At 42.0% G+C, this 15158-nt stretch overlaps 1 protein-coding gene and 1 long non-coding RNA gene across 2 annotated transcripts in view; one reads left to right on the forward strand and one right to left on the reverse strand.

Moving 5' to 3' along the window:
- LOC109962916 (uncharacterized) overlaps positions 1 to 14908 on the forward strand; it is a 34411-nt gene extending 19503 nt beyond the window's left edge. Inside the window, exons 4-6 of the long non-coding RNA XR_002275330.1 lie at positions 4521 to 4595; positions 13558 to 13603; positions 14872 to 14908. This is a non-coding gene — a long non-coding RNA (uncharacterized LOC109962916). The remainder of the gene's footprint in view (positions 1 to 4520; positions 4596 to 13557; positions 13604 to 14871) is intronic.
- Positions 8569 to 11328, reverse strand: LOC109962913 (zinc finger protein 503). The gene is made up of 2 exons (XM_020605061.1): positions 10692 to 11328; positions 8569 to 10120 (listed from the first exon to the last, which is right to left on the reverse strand). Exons 1-2 carry the CDS (start codon positions 10944 to 10946, stop codon positions 8684 to 8686), a joined length of 1692 nt encoding a protein of 563 aa, XP_020460717.1. The 5' UTR covers positions 10947 to 11328; the 3' UTR covers positions 8569 to 8683.
- Positions 14909 to 15158: the final 250 nt, after the last annotated feature.

A 15158-nucleotide genomic window follows, 5' to 3' on the forward strand; every position in this document is an offset into this window, starting at 1 on the left:
AGACGCCTTGACGATTCCTGGCCCTGATCCCAAACAGACTCATGGTAGACTGACCGTTTAAATAATGTTAGAATGTGTCCTCATTGTGGTGAAGAAGGGCATTGTAGTTTATTTTGAGTCCGTCCCACACACAGTCCTGCTGCTGTAAAAGCTCACTACTGCACCAAATCTTCAGCTACTAAGTGCAGTGTTTACTCTGGTTTTGACTAGTGTTTGCTAAAAACTACACTGCCCTGCTGCTTTAGGACATAATTTAACTTAATTAACAAAATGTAGGTTTATTTAGAAAGACTTTGGTCTTCATGGGGAACCACTGGAGTATCAGGTTGACTGAGGGTGAGAGACGGGCTTACACTTTGTTAGTTTTGGTCTTTTGGTGGGATTTATAGAATATAATAAAAATATTGAATGTTGCCAGCTTTGTCCTTTTAGGTTTTCTTAAATGATCTCTTAACTCATCAGATACACTTAGAACACACAACCGAATTGAATAAACATTGAAATGGACTTTAGCCCATATAGGAATTTTAAAAAATGATCTCCTAACATTGTGAGTTGAGTACCTTTAAACATTTTCACCTATTCATTAGTTCCTCTCGACTACTACCCTTACTTGAATAATCTGACACATGTATCCTATTATTGTCTGTCACTACTATGATTATTTTTGATGTAGATCTGGATCCTATTGCTATTAAAAAGTTTTTTGTACCATTTGTGGAGGTGCTTTCCAAGTGCTGTCTAGTTCACTAGTGGAGTTCAGAAATCATGAATGTAGCTAGGAATGACTGTAGCGCTTGCACTTGGGCTCACCTGTGTGGGTGGAACACAGACTGAAACCACATTTCAGGTCTCCTGTCAGCTGAAAATGAGTAATGCTCTGCAGATCATAGCCTCAGGATAAAGCTATGTCTGAAGCACTATTTAAAGGATATCAAAAACCCAGGATACTTCAAATTGACCCCTGTCATTTCCTTCAACAATGTATATGCTTTTTTGGGACTTTTTCTTCCATACGAGCTCAGCTTTATATTATACACAGAAATCCGCAGCCATCTGGTTCTCATTTCCTGCGAGCTTCGTAGGAGAGTTTAAAAAAAGGAGCCTCGTTTGAACCGGGGGCTAATGTAGTCAGGATGGAATCTGTCACTCTGTCTATTGCATGTTGATGACTAAGGCCAGTTTCAGCTGTAAGCAGTTCATGATTTATGGACAGCCAGTGAACTCTTGTAAGCAAAGCCAACAGCAGAGCAACTGGGCCCTTTTTTGGCCGCCGCTCTCCTGCATTTTCTTTCCATTCATGCCAAAGTATTTCGCACGGCAATTAGCTCCATCCTCATTTGGGTCTGAAGTCCCACAGGGTTAGCGAAGTCATTTATCATCCTCTGGGCTTGGAGCTCTACAGCTCCGTCTCAGGTAGTTTTTGTAAACAATCATTGTGCTGGCTTTTCACTAAATGAGAAGGAGATACAGTAGTTCTGAAGTCCTGCCATCCATCCATCTGTCAGATGCTTTGCTTTTTCTCTACAGGTGTGAAGGCAAAAGGGAAATGTCATTTCACATGGCTCATTTGTCATATGGTAACTACACAGTTAGAGTGAACAGAGTGTTGACAGTATGGCCTCTTGCTTTTTTTGGAGGGTCAGCTGCTCTGGATTTGGAGGGTGGACTGCAGGCAAGACTAAAGAATATTCTGTACATGGTTAATGAGGAGTGCACCCAAAACAGAAAGCACTGGAGTCATTTATTTAACATTAATGATCTTTAGTCTTTTAGTGAGCAGAATTTATAGAGTTTTTAATAGCAGACTTGACATTTAGCACGTGTTTACACAGATACAGATGGAAGATATGTAACCTCGTTATGCACACACTAAAGGACTATTCATGTGTTATGCTGATCTATGCCTTGAGTTACATTGAAATGTAAGTGTTGGCTCTGCTACAAGTATTTACTGTATATGGTTTCCAGATGTCTGTGGGGTGTCATGAAAACACATATTTGCGCAGGCAGCGCCATAAACATATGCTGGATACATTTTTGTGTTCTGAGCTGAAACATCTTTGGAGGCAGCTAGGAAAATAATTGAACCACAGTATGTGCATTTTTCTATTTTCACATCTATCCCCGGAGAGTCGTTACTTTACAAAGTGCCTGCCAACTGATTCGGAATCCATCATTTGTTGCAACGATGTATTGCAGTCCCTGTCGCTACTTTGTTTTTATCAATCAGAATTAAGGTATTAGATTAAGCTCTTTGGTTTTCTCCTCCTTAAGTGGAGCCCCACTGCAGTGCAGGCCCAGGGGTTATGGGGAGTATCAGAGGGAACTAATTGTCAAGGTTATGTCTCAGCAGATGATTGATGTGGGGCCAGGCTGTTTTTGTCAGCCTGTAAGGGGGCTGGAATGTTTAATGTTCTCATTATTGGTTGCTCTGTTGTGTATATTTCTCTGTCAGCACCGCTGAGCCATCTAAACTGCCAGAGCACTTCAAAGACCTGCAGGTCATCCGTCTTCCTCCTGACGCCCTGAATGTTCAGTCTCAGCTGAGTGCTGGTGATTTGTTATGACTTCAGAGCCAGCTGACAGACAGGTCTCCTATAAAAAAACATGCACTCATTTCCCTTTTGTCGTGCAGTGAAAGCATCGCTGCTCCTGTAATGTGGCGGGACGGGGGTGCACAACTGTCACAGGAGGCTGGCACCTGACAGTTGTGTCATCTCACTAATTTGCAGACAGGATGCCTTGAAGTATTATTTTGTCTTTTTTTTTTTTGCCTCAGTGCAGATTTCGGTTCTGGTGTCACCGACTCTCACAGGTCACCATCTGTTGTGAAGTGCCACAGGGAACAAAGCAGAAAAGGGATCACTACATTAAGACACATTTTCATATTCATCATTAGTCCAGGGATCGGTATACACCACGTGATGGCGCTGAGCAGAGAGCATCACGGGAAGAATGCTGATGGCTGCAAAGCCAGTCATGCGATGAAAAGTGAGAGGTGAGATGCTGAAGACGAGGAGGGAAAACAAAATAACTCTCAATTCTTTTCCCAGGCCCTTCACAAGATTGATTGTTTTCTGTTGATCTAATTTTGGATCATACAGAAAAAGTCCATTTGTCTTAAAGAAAAATGATGTGCCACATGGTGCAGATGGAAATTTTTTTTAAACAGAAAAAGATTAAAGAGAAACCCTGCTCCTCTGCCCTAATCACAAGCTGTAGATTACTCTGCCGATTTAACCAGATGGCAGGCTCGATTCTGCAGTCCTTCCTGTATATTAATGAAGAGCAGTCTGTTATATTTGACTTTGGTAAGTGAAATGTCCATCACCTGTAATGGTCTGCCAGCTGGCATTATGCATTTTGCACCACTTTGGGTCCACATGGCATTTTTCATTTGAAACATTATTGAGGGAAGATTTTTGCTTCTCTCTATTTTTCCATCATTGTCACTATTCTAGAAACTATCTTTTTCACTAGGAAGAAAATTCTCCAAGTTGTGTTCACAGCCAATTTCCCCTCATAGGTCAAGGCAATAATTCTGGTACTAAAACTGTCGCACTGGGCAAAGCACATGAGTTCGATAGTAACTTGATTAAGTTAGCCTGTCGACATGACTGCAAACATGGCAATACAGTATGTTAACAAACCTAATAAAGGGAGAGATAAAGTGGAGAGGATGGCTACACGATTTCTGGCCAGTCGTGTGACTAGTACAACGAGCCGCTGACCTTAAGGAACAGCTTGTGGTGCTTTGGTTTTAATGCTGGTGTGCAACATAATGTTTTCTTTGTCTGCGTCCTCTGCTGGCTCCACTAAAGTGCTGTATTTTATTTCCTTATGACTGTATCAGATCCCCCTTCACATTGGCTTCCTGCTCAGTTTGCTCAAGAAACTGATTGTCTTTGTCTCAGAACGTCAGGCTGAAGGGACTGCGGAAAACTTAAAGAGGCAATGAACACATGTTTGCCAGCCCGAGTATCCTGAAAGTCCCTCCATGAATATGCCAAGCCTAATTTTAAACCAACAGCGGGGGAAAACTTTGGCTGCGTTTCCCAACCAGAAAGCACGAACAGCATAGAAGCACAATGCCAGTGTGTCATACATTTAAACGCAGTTAAATTAGAGGCTGTTTACTGTTCTCAGAGGCCATTCATCTTGCTCAACGTTAGTCTGCTCCTTGCACATTTGTCAGTAAGAGCTTCCACATGCCAAGACGAGGAGGGAAAAAGTTAAGGTTATCAGAGGCGGGTTTTCTTAGTGTGCCTTTTCAGTCAGCCTGTAGTTAATTAGCCACCTCCGCACAATAAGGCCATAAGTCATTAATCACCCAGACTCTAGCAGGAGTCTGCTCACTGTGAGCAAGACATTTGGAGACGAAACGTTTGCTGCCTATGACAGACTTCAAAATGGCCCCTGTCAGTGGTGTGTAAATTATAGGGCATGTTGAGCACTGAAAGACAAGGGCCCACTGTTTAACTCACTGTTGTTCTTTCCTTTGCTTTGTGTGTTGACAGGCTTTCTTCAAGGGAAAATTCTCCTTTTCGCAGTTTCCCCATCCGCTGGCTTATAACTCAAAAAGACACTTTATTGTGAGTATACTGAATGCACACAAGTTATCCACATTAAGATAATCTCAGTGTACCAAGCTCACTTCCTGAATTTTATGATGCCTCACTAGACTTAATAGAAAAAGACAAGATCCCAAGGTCAGCCGCTCAGAAAACCCAGCTTAAGCTTTGCATTCTTACTATTTACTTTGCTTGTCAAAGGGAGGAAATGATGGAGTGATGATAAATATGGGGCTTGTCTGGAGGAGCACAAGCTTTTCTCCTGCAAAAATAAACCACACTGTTTCACAGGATGATGGAAGACACACTTCTCAACTGATTGAACATGCAAAAGGTCATTGATTTTCTTTTGCATCTGTAAACAAAGCTCCTTCTGCCTTTCCAGAGTACATAAGCACTGAGGAAGGTTTATTCAAAGCAGGAGAAGTTCATGTACCAACAGGGAAATCCCTTGATTGGATTGTTAACATTGCTGACAAAAGGGTGTTAAATTCATTATATAGCTACAACATGCATAACAAGTGTTTGAAAGCTGGTTCACGTGTCTATTTGATGCATGAACCTATTTGTGAAAAGTGTCTGCGCAGATTCTCAGTCATCCAGGTCATAGTAAGCTGAAAAAAAGAAAAATCAACTGGACTAAGTTTTTAGGTCGAAGACATTTCACCTCTCATCCAAGAGGCTTCATCAGGTCTGATTTGTGAAAAGTGTGTTCTCATACATGACCTGTTTAGCATTTTTGAAGAAATATCAGCTCAGCATAGTGGTGATGTCCACGGCCTTCAACCATAACAAACACACATGGACACATGGCACGCAGCTGTGCAAAAGGGACCATTTTAACAATAACATGTGTCTGCAATGGGCCTTTGCTGTTTGGACCTGTTACCCCTCAGGTGAAAGGCCACAAATCTTCTTCATGCTGCAGGTTAAAGTAGAACAGGTGGGTCCATCTGTGTGACTCAGCATGGGGTCACAAAGTCATCCAGCGTCTCATGTACTGGTGGTATTTCACATCAAACTTGTGAGAAAGATGTGAAGAGGAGAAGACTGACAGACTATACCATACTAGGATTGTTGTGTAGATGGGTGACGAATGAAAGGAAAACTTCCAGGATGACAGTGCCCCCATCCACATGGCTCAAACGGGCCACTGAATTGGTTGAAGAGTATTAAAATGGTGTGAATCATATGCTATGGCCTTCAGTCACCAGACCTCAACACAGCTGAACACCTATGGGAGATTTTGGAGCAATGTGTTAGATGGTGTCTCCACCACCACCATCAAAACACCAAATGAGGGCATACATATCCTTTGGAAGAATGGTGTTCATCCCTCCATTAGAAAAACGTGTAAAGTCAATGCCAAGGAGCACTGAAGCTGCTCTGGTGGCACATGGTGGCCTGACACCTTACTAAGACATTTCATGTTGGTTTTCCCTTCATTTATCACCCTACTGTTTATGAAGCCAGTAAATCCAGTAGAGAGACATTACCTCCACTCACATGATGCATCATCTGTCCCCACTGACCTCTGGTCTAGAGGTCTTTAAATGTTTTATAAATTCTAAATTCCAAAGACTTTAAACTGATGTTCCCAGTCTTGTGCATTACCAAATGGTAATATAACTGTATACTAAACTAATTTAAACCCACTTCAATAGTAACCTAAAAATTCAGAAATGATTCTTGTGGTGGAACTGAGCAACTTCTTCATTTTTACAAACAGAACAATACATTATTGTTTAATGTATTGTGGATTAGCATTGAATTTCATTTACCAAAACATCATCCCTACAGTTTGTTTTCACTTATAAGCCTTGCTGTCCAAGTTCATGACATACTGTATTTATTTAATAATAGCAACACGTTAGAGACACTGTAACACTTTAGTTTACCCACCTCCCTTTCAGTAATTATAAGCAGTATGAGAACTAGTAACAAATGGTTTATAGTACAATATTTGTCAAGAATTATAACTTCTCCTATAAAGACCTTTTTTAACAGTGTTTTACTACATTGTCATTCATCTATGTTTATATGGCAGCCTCCACATAAGGAGTGTCCATGAGGAGTTATTGTTACAGACAAATACATTCATAAACATGTGTGTCTCAATATAGTACATTATAAACATGTATTAAATTTCAATACAACTAAACTAAGTGCTGACTCATATCACTTGTGATTTGTTATTAGATTTTTAAAAAGAGTTGTTGATTTAAGTGAGACTCCCTGTGTAAGCTAAACAAACTTAATATTATAAAATCCATCACTAGAAAATATACTTTAAATAGATAAAACAGGAGTATCACACAACAAGCAGCACCGTGCAATCCAAGACATGCTAGTTAAATATTAATTTCCACATGTAACTAGCACAGATGCTCTAGTGCTTCCCGAGATTCAAAAGAATGCACCAGCTGATACTATGAAATTAAACCTTCTGAATAATGACTGGTTTATCTACTCGTACATTAGAGAATATGTGATGTTATATACTACAGTGTCACACATCAGTTAAATGGTTAGAAATGATGCTCATAGAGCTTAATCCCAGTTGTTCATAATCGCATTGATGTGCTGTCTGTACATGAAAACCATGCATTACATATGATCCTTCATGGCTGACTGGCTGCAGTGTGGATAAGGGGCTTTATTATCATCTATCACTGAGCTATGTTTAGGACTGCTCTACATGGATGGGTGGATCTGATGAATATGCCATCTGACGGTTAATGATGGTGATTTTATTGCTGGAGAACGGCCTGATTTACTGAGGATGGATAATGACACCATTGGCTTGATTTAGTTGATTTGTTTTAAGGGGCTGATTAAATAGTTAGGCCTTGCTTTATTTCATGCTCTCTGCTTCACGGCTTCATTACAGCGATCGCAGAAGCTGTGGAAACATCTCGCATCTGGTGTCATCGTAAATCTTTGTTTAGCCAGCTCTCCAGTAATAGCAGCGGCTCGTTTGTCTTCGTTAATGAAATAATAACCCATGACCTGATGATTGAGAAGATTCAGCATGTTTTGATGAGCCCAAGAGAGAGTGCATCTGAGTACACACACTGCACATGGTGTAGCTCCAGCAGCAAGACATTAAGTGGTTTTAGCTTCTTGTCCCCACAAGTCAATAAAATAAAAGCATACATGTTTACAGAACCTCACTCATCTAGGATATGACCTTGTATTAAATATAGAAACATGCAGTGCTTCTGCATTTATGTAATTAGTTCTCCATCTGTAGGCCCCTTGCAAAACTCAGGCAGCACTAAAACATAAAAAGACAAAAACCAAAGTTACAAAAGGCAACAAATTGGATTTTGCCATGATTATTCTTGGTAAATTTAAATTAATGCCTTTGTCTTTACTATAGCCTCAGAAACAAAATATGGATCAATTAAACATATGTTTCTGATTTAAGAAAAAAAAGCTTTCACATGTCTATATGATCCTATTGCACATAACACACACACACACACACACAAATCTGAGTAGAAACAAATAAACTCAAGAAATTCCTCTTATTACAACTTTTTTTAAACTCCATTTGACCTAACTCAGTTTATGCATAAGGGTAAATGTGTATTTTTAAGTGTCATCCCTAAAAATGAAAATAAGCCTCTTGAAACAGTTTCACAGCTGTGTGACACTGCAACCAGGTAAAAAGGAAAAGCCGGCTTCACCCCCCCACAACATAAATCAAGGACAGTTTTGAAGAAGCTGCTCAGATTGATTTTCCACATCCATCATTCTGTCAAATCACTCAAGCCGCCCTCTAAAATGTCTGAAGATAAAAACAAAACAAAAACGTTTACATGACTAACATCTGATTTAGCATTAGGAATACAATCCACGTTATTGCTTAATAAAAATGTTCTGGAGAAACAGCTCTTTCATGCACAACAGGTAAAATAACCCTGTGTAAAATAATGCACATTGAGTCTTTTCAAAGTTATATTATAATCATTTTTTATTTCAGCCACGCTTGAAGCTATCGCAAATAAATACACTTTTCCCCACTTGGCTTCAGTCCCTGCATGAAGTACAATATAAAATTCACTGGGCCTAAATCTCCTTTATAAACGTATAATTCTTTGTCTCTACTGATATCCTAAGGCCGAGGCTGTTGTCAGTCTTTGTCCATACAAGGCATACGGGGAGTAATATGGCCCGGTGGCCGCGGGCACCGGGACAGGGGCCCCTGGAGTGGGAAGGGGGCTCTTTGAATAAGGGTGATAACGGCTGCCTAGTCCGAGGGGGTGATGGGGGCCCCTGAGAGCCAGCGTACTGGGGCTGCCTGGGCTGCCACTAGGAGGCATGTGCATATGACAAGCCATAGCGGCAGCGGCAGCGGCGTTAGCGAGAGATGACCCCGGGTACCCAGATAACAGCTTCTCCGTACCTGCAAAGGCCGTATGAGTCCGCAAGTGGCTGAGGAGCTCCTCGGAGGAGGAAAAGCGCTTGTCGCAAGGTCCGTTAGCAGACACCCAGTTACACGCGTGCGGCAGAGGGTCATTGGGCAGCACAAACCCATAAGGATATAAGGGATGTCCGCTGAAAGACGGGGCCGAGGAGTGCACGCTGTGTAGCGGGTGCGTCGGGTACATTAGCGGATATCCAGATTTGAGCGCGGTGGCGGCCGCAGCAGCAGCCGCAGAGTCATGTGCGCAGTTGGCGCTGGATGCACCAGACAAATGGCTTGTGCAGTGATAGCTCAGGCAGTAGGGGTCTCGGCACAGACTAGCAGACATTAGTGAAGGCGGGGATGCTCCAGCTATGGGACTCGTTCCCGCTTTACTGCATCCCAGTGAGCTGGCAGCAGCGAACTGTGCGCTTAAAAGCTGGCTGCTGGATTTTGTGGGGTCAAGGGTCATTCCAGGAGGGAGGAACGGCTGGGGGTAACCTGCATAGGCACCTGCTAAACTTCCAGGATAGGAAATACCAGCAGGTGGTAAGGGGAAAACTGTATGGCCGGGCTTATACGGGGAAACGGGGGCCACCAGTCCCGAGCCGAGGATGGAGGAGGATGAGGACGTTACAGACGCTGAGTCTGATGTAACAGTCTTGGATCCAGATGTGCTCTCCTGATGCTGGCTGCCATCAGAGGTAATTCCACTTATCCGATGGCTGCCATTGCTCTCAGTCGTGCTATTTTTATTGCTATCAGACTCCTTCTTTTCCTCCTTGTCTCCCGCTTTGCCTTCAGACGGGAGTGGGGAAACTGAGGTGCAGGAGCTGGGGCTGCCTGTCCTGGGGGTAAACGGCTGGCAGGTGGCGCTAGGCACCCGGAAACTGGTTTTATCTCCACTGATGCTGCTGCTGGAGTCCTTCTTCTCCGATGATTTGGAGTAAGGTTTGAAGCTTGATTTGTCGTCGGCTCCGATGTCGCTCATTTTCAGCGGACCAGATTTCGCCTCCTTGTCACTAGATCCATTTGAGGTCACAGATGACAATTTGGAGGAGGACGGCGGGTCCGGTTTGCCAATCTGAGAGCACGTTTGAGCCAAAAGAGCCAGTGGACTTTTCTTGGCATCCAGCTGTGAAATAGACAAAACACAATTACTGAAATTCATAAAAGCACGTGTATATATAATGTTTTTTTGCAAATACGCACAAGGTTTACGCATTGCGCATAATCCTATCTCGGGATGAAACTCAAAACAACTCGGTAGAATGCTGGCAAGTAAAGAGAGGACGTGCAGACAATGCAGGTTTACATATGATAGAAGACTGTACAACTGCCACGCATCAAAAAGGACATTACAAACATGTTCGTCAGTTTGCTACAAAAACAGTATTCATGTATTAAATGAATCTAAATCCAACACTTCCGTTTATTATTTAACGCAGAGAATCAAGCTCACCAAAAATCTGAGGCACCAACTCGGAATCAGGTCTAAAAATTACATTGAGAGTTTTCGGGGTTATTCTGTCGTCAAATTAATCACACGGTCTAAATAAAACCTTTAGTTATTTATTCTAATTTGTCCATAGAATTCACCCAGTGACTGCGGGTTTGATGCTTTGGTGTCCAGCGATGTTGAGAGTGAAACACTGAAGCGAATTTGTGCCAGTGTGCGCAAACGTTTTCACAAAAAACATGCTTACCTCGATGGGACTGACAGGGGTGGACGGTAAAGGCTGAAGGTATTCCGGGTGTAAAATGTGTCCCGCCCGAGCCGTGAGCATTTTCAAAATCTTTATGGGAAGACGACTGGCTTGGCGAGAAGGGTCTGCGGGAGAAACTGAGCTGTAGACGGATAGCTGGCTGATCTTCACTGCGCCCTTCTCCCCCGAGGAGCCGCTCTCCCACGCTGGATTGGTGCTATTTCTCAGGACAGAGACCGTGGGCGATGTGATCATGACCCAATTCTCGTGGAAATGGCTGAGAAATACATGTGTAGAGTAAATAAAGCCAGCACTGAAAACGTCAGACGGTTAAAGCCTCTGCCAGAAGTTTAAAGAAACAATGTTAAATCCTTAAGAGACGCGGAGTGTATGAGCGGAATCCGTGCCTTTCTCAGCCGCGTTGCTTCCTCCCCAGCTGCGCTCTGACAGTGTGGCTACGGGTCCGAGAGCGGATTCTGTTTACATGCGTCGTGTGCAGGAGATATCACTCCGCCTCCTCTCCAGCACTACCTCAATATGTCCACAGATCGCAGCCTTTGTCATCCCCCAATCAAAAAGAGATCCCGAGGTGATTGGAGTGTCGAAGGAATGTCACGTTTCCTCCTCACAACGGGTGTCTGTCATATCTCACTCTCTCAGAGCGCTTTAGATTTTTTTTTTCTTGAGTTTTTATAAGCGTCTTTACGTAATTGGCACTTTGACGCATGCGCCGCCCCTGCGCCCTGTGTGATTTTTGGAAGGTGGATCAGGATAACCAGGACATAAAGCTGACCAAAACCTCCTTATGTCTTCTAAGCACAAGATGCATTGTATTAACACGGTTTTATTCCACGCGGTGGTCAAATATGCATTTATTGTAAAGCACTGGGCAAACGGGCACATCTAGCAAATTACTGCGCATTTACAATCCTTCTTCTAACTTAAAGTTTGTGATTTTCATATGAATAACTTGACTGCAATTACTAAACCGCCCAGAATGTCTGGTGTGTAAAACATTTGCACAGGAGTGAGTTTTTGTACCCACAGCGTGTCATCATTGAATTCAAAGAGAAGAAAAACAATCAAGCGAGATGCGCCGATCTTCATCGCCATGTTCCACATTTTCTGATACCTTCTCCCTCAGTCACGCAGCCTGTCATGTGTCAGTTGTCTGTCCTGCAGCCAGTTATGTGTCAGCTGTCTGCAGATGTTTTTTCTTTCTTTCTTTGATTCTTCTCAGTCAGATTCAGGTCAACTACTGTAAAGTGAATCGAGGAGAAGTGCAGAGAAGTGACGTGTCCCTCCCACTCGCTTCTCCCTTATCATTTAGGCCTCTGGTCTGGTAAAATTCCAAACTGTTGGTTGCCTAATTGAGCACTGAGGATTATTATTATTATTATTATTATTATTACAGAGCATTAATTCCGCTACTGATATTTATTCAGGACCATGTCATTTCTCAAATGTTTTTGTTTTGGAAATTAAAACCATTCCTCCATATTTCCTCGACATTCAAGCCAAATATCTCTTCTTTTTATTCTAAAAGTGCTTAAAAACGCCTCTTGTGCCTGCCATTAATCATTAAGACTTCCACGTTTCTTTAAATCGAAATAGACCCACTTATCTTATTACTCAATAGCCTATAAATGTCTTGCTGATCAGGCGAAAGTTAAACATATGCAAGTGTTTTTTGATTGATAACAGAGTGCTGTTTTCGGCAATGGCTGTCAGGCTCTGAGTTATTAGGGCAGAGAAGGGCGACCATAAATTTCGAGCGTCAGGCAAAAACTCCTTTATTGTGGACATGATGGATGGCTCGCTGCAGCAGACACCAAATTCTCGGCTTTACCCTTAAATGGCTGCACATTTTTTCGTCGCCGTAATTCATTACTTTTAAGCAGAAAGCTTGATGTGTCCCGCTAGTATTTCACACAAGGACACGTTTATGAATCACCCAGAAACCGTGCAAATACAAGTGTTTACAAGCAGGGCTGGGATCCTCAAGTCAGTGATTATAGAGACCATAAGCTTCTATCTGGGGTTTAAAGGTTTTTAATGGTTCAGAATTAATATTTTAATTAAATTAAATCATTTATGTCTGTTTTTCCTTTCTTAAAATTCCCTTAGAGCTCACACTGTCATGAAGGAAAAGATAACAGAACTCCAGGTTCACTGCAACATAGTTTCTTTATTGAGCACAGTCAATCACAGTCTTTAATTAAACATTTGAAAACACAGTAATGGTCCTTTAAAAGCATTTTTTTGTTTTCTTATACTGTTAGCCATTGAATGTCCTTATCTTTACCCTTGTCCCCGGCCAAAGAAGACAATAAACCAAACACTGGGTAAACACCATAGGAGTTGGCAACAAGTATAAATTGTTTTCAGAATCTCTTTTTAGTTCTTGCAAGGTCAAAGTTATGTTTTTGCTTCTTAAGGTGTTTTCTTAGAATTTATTTAAGATCATATAAAATCTAAATACGCCAAACCGGTGCACGAGATGATCCTCCATCCTCCTGCAGGACTTTTTAAACAGATTTTAATATTTGGTCTTTATTTGTTTGTCTGTGCAAAAGAACACCTTGTGTGCGTTATAAACAGCTTGGAGTTGATTACATACTGAGTATAACGATAACGTTTCAGTGACGTGAACTGCTATTATGACTGTTTTGTAATGTATAATTGTATATTGTGTATTCTATAATTCAGCTCTGCAGTCTGATAGTTAATCTGCACTGCAGGGATCAAATTCAGTTTGTTTTGAATCAACTTTTGAACTTTTTTCAGTATTTGTTTTATTAAATTAACTGATCTCATGATGAAGCCTAAAAGTAATATTTTTGTGATATCTGCTTATCTTTTTCAGGCACTTTGGAGGTTGCAGGCAGCAGTGGAAATTTCACTCACTGAAGGTAAGTCACTGCAGCAGTCCTATTATTCTGCTCTCCTTAGACTTGCTCATGTACATTAAAAACATCACAAAGGACCTGTAACTGAAACTATTAGAAAAGCGACAAAAACTCAGGTGCAAAAGCCCTTGACATATAGCTTTCAAAAAAAGGATATGGTTGATAAATGTGGTATTATAATGTCGAGCAAATGGAATACGAAATTCCCTTGACATGACATGAAAATTCACCTCGTGGCAGCCGGGACAGGGGGCGCCACGTCAGCACAAGCTGACTGGATGTGACAGGTAAAAAGGGGAGATGATGGTTAGAAGGTGCTATTGTTTCATGTCGCTTTCTTGACCTGTCAGGTCCCTGTGCAAAGGCCTGGATCGAGGACCTCCTTGTCACATGAAAACAGCCTTAAAAGGCCGTTATCCAGACTATGGTGATTGCTCTTGTTTAATTGATTTGCTTTGCACTGAGGCCTGTCACATTAATAATAGTTAAGTACAACCCCAGTGTGTCACCCAGTGTGTCACCCAGAGTGGTGCGTCTATCAGGAAATTAACAGCCTTAACTAACTGCTGTCTGTGAGGCAAGAACTGTAGGATCATGAGATGCAGCAGTTTGATACTCAGGCTATAATACCTATGGAATTTTTAATGTAGCTGCTCGCTGTTGATGTGCAGCAGCTGTACATTGTCTTCTTTTTTCTCCATATATATTTTTAAAACCTGCCACACTTTGATGTCTTCATTTAACTATATATACAGACAGGTGACAAATTAAAGATAAGTAAGGTGCTGGGCCACCATGTGCGACCAGAACAGCTTCAGTGCACTTTGGCATCAGGGGTGGAGCTAGAAAATTTTGGGTGGGGTGGCGTTGCTGGGGCACAGACTCGAAGAGGGATGGCTCAATTGAGAAATTTAAGAAGTAAATTAAACCCATAGTTCTATGAGATACACACAGTGCTTTTTTTGGCTAACTTTGGCTGGCTGGCTCCTGGTGTGGTCATCACTGCTGCACAGTGGTTTCCTGCCACCCCCTGGATCTGCCCATGCTTGGCACTGATTCTACAAGTCTCTGAGCTCTAGTGGAGAGATGAACACCATTCTTCCAACAGATATCCCTTCATTTGGTGTTTTGATGATGTGTCTAACACTTTGGTCTAAAATCTCCCATAGTGTTAAATGGGGTTGATATCTGGTGAATGTGAAGGCCATAGCTTACGATTCATATCATTTTCGTGCTCATCAAACTGTTCAGTGACCCCTCATGTTTTACAGATGGAGGCACTGTCATCCTGGAAGAGACCACTCATCTATTCAGGTTTTTCCTTTCATTTGTCTCCTGTCTGTATATGCCTATATTATATCGTCATCTCATCGTGAACTACCATCCAGAGTAAAACAGAGCTACACTGACAAGTAAATGGTGTTGAGTGAATAAGACTCAGATTATGCTCTCCACCACTTCACAGGAGCCTTGACAGATTGCAGTAGACATTAAGTCTCTGATATTTCCATGACTGACTGACAGTTTGAAATTGCTCCCATCACCTTGATAGCATGGT

Source organism: Monopterus albus, unplaced genomic scaffold (assembly GCF_001952655.1).
Source record: "Monopterus albus unplaced genomic scaffold, M_albus_1.0 scaffold69.1, whole genome shotgun sequence".
Lineage (NCBI taxonomy): Eukaryota > Metazoa > Chordata > Actinopteri > Synbranchiformes > Synbranchidae > Monopterus > Monopterus albus.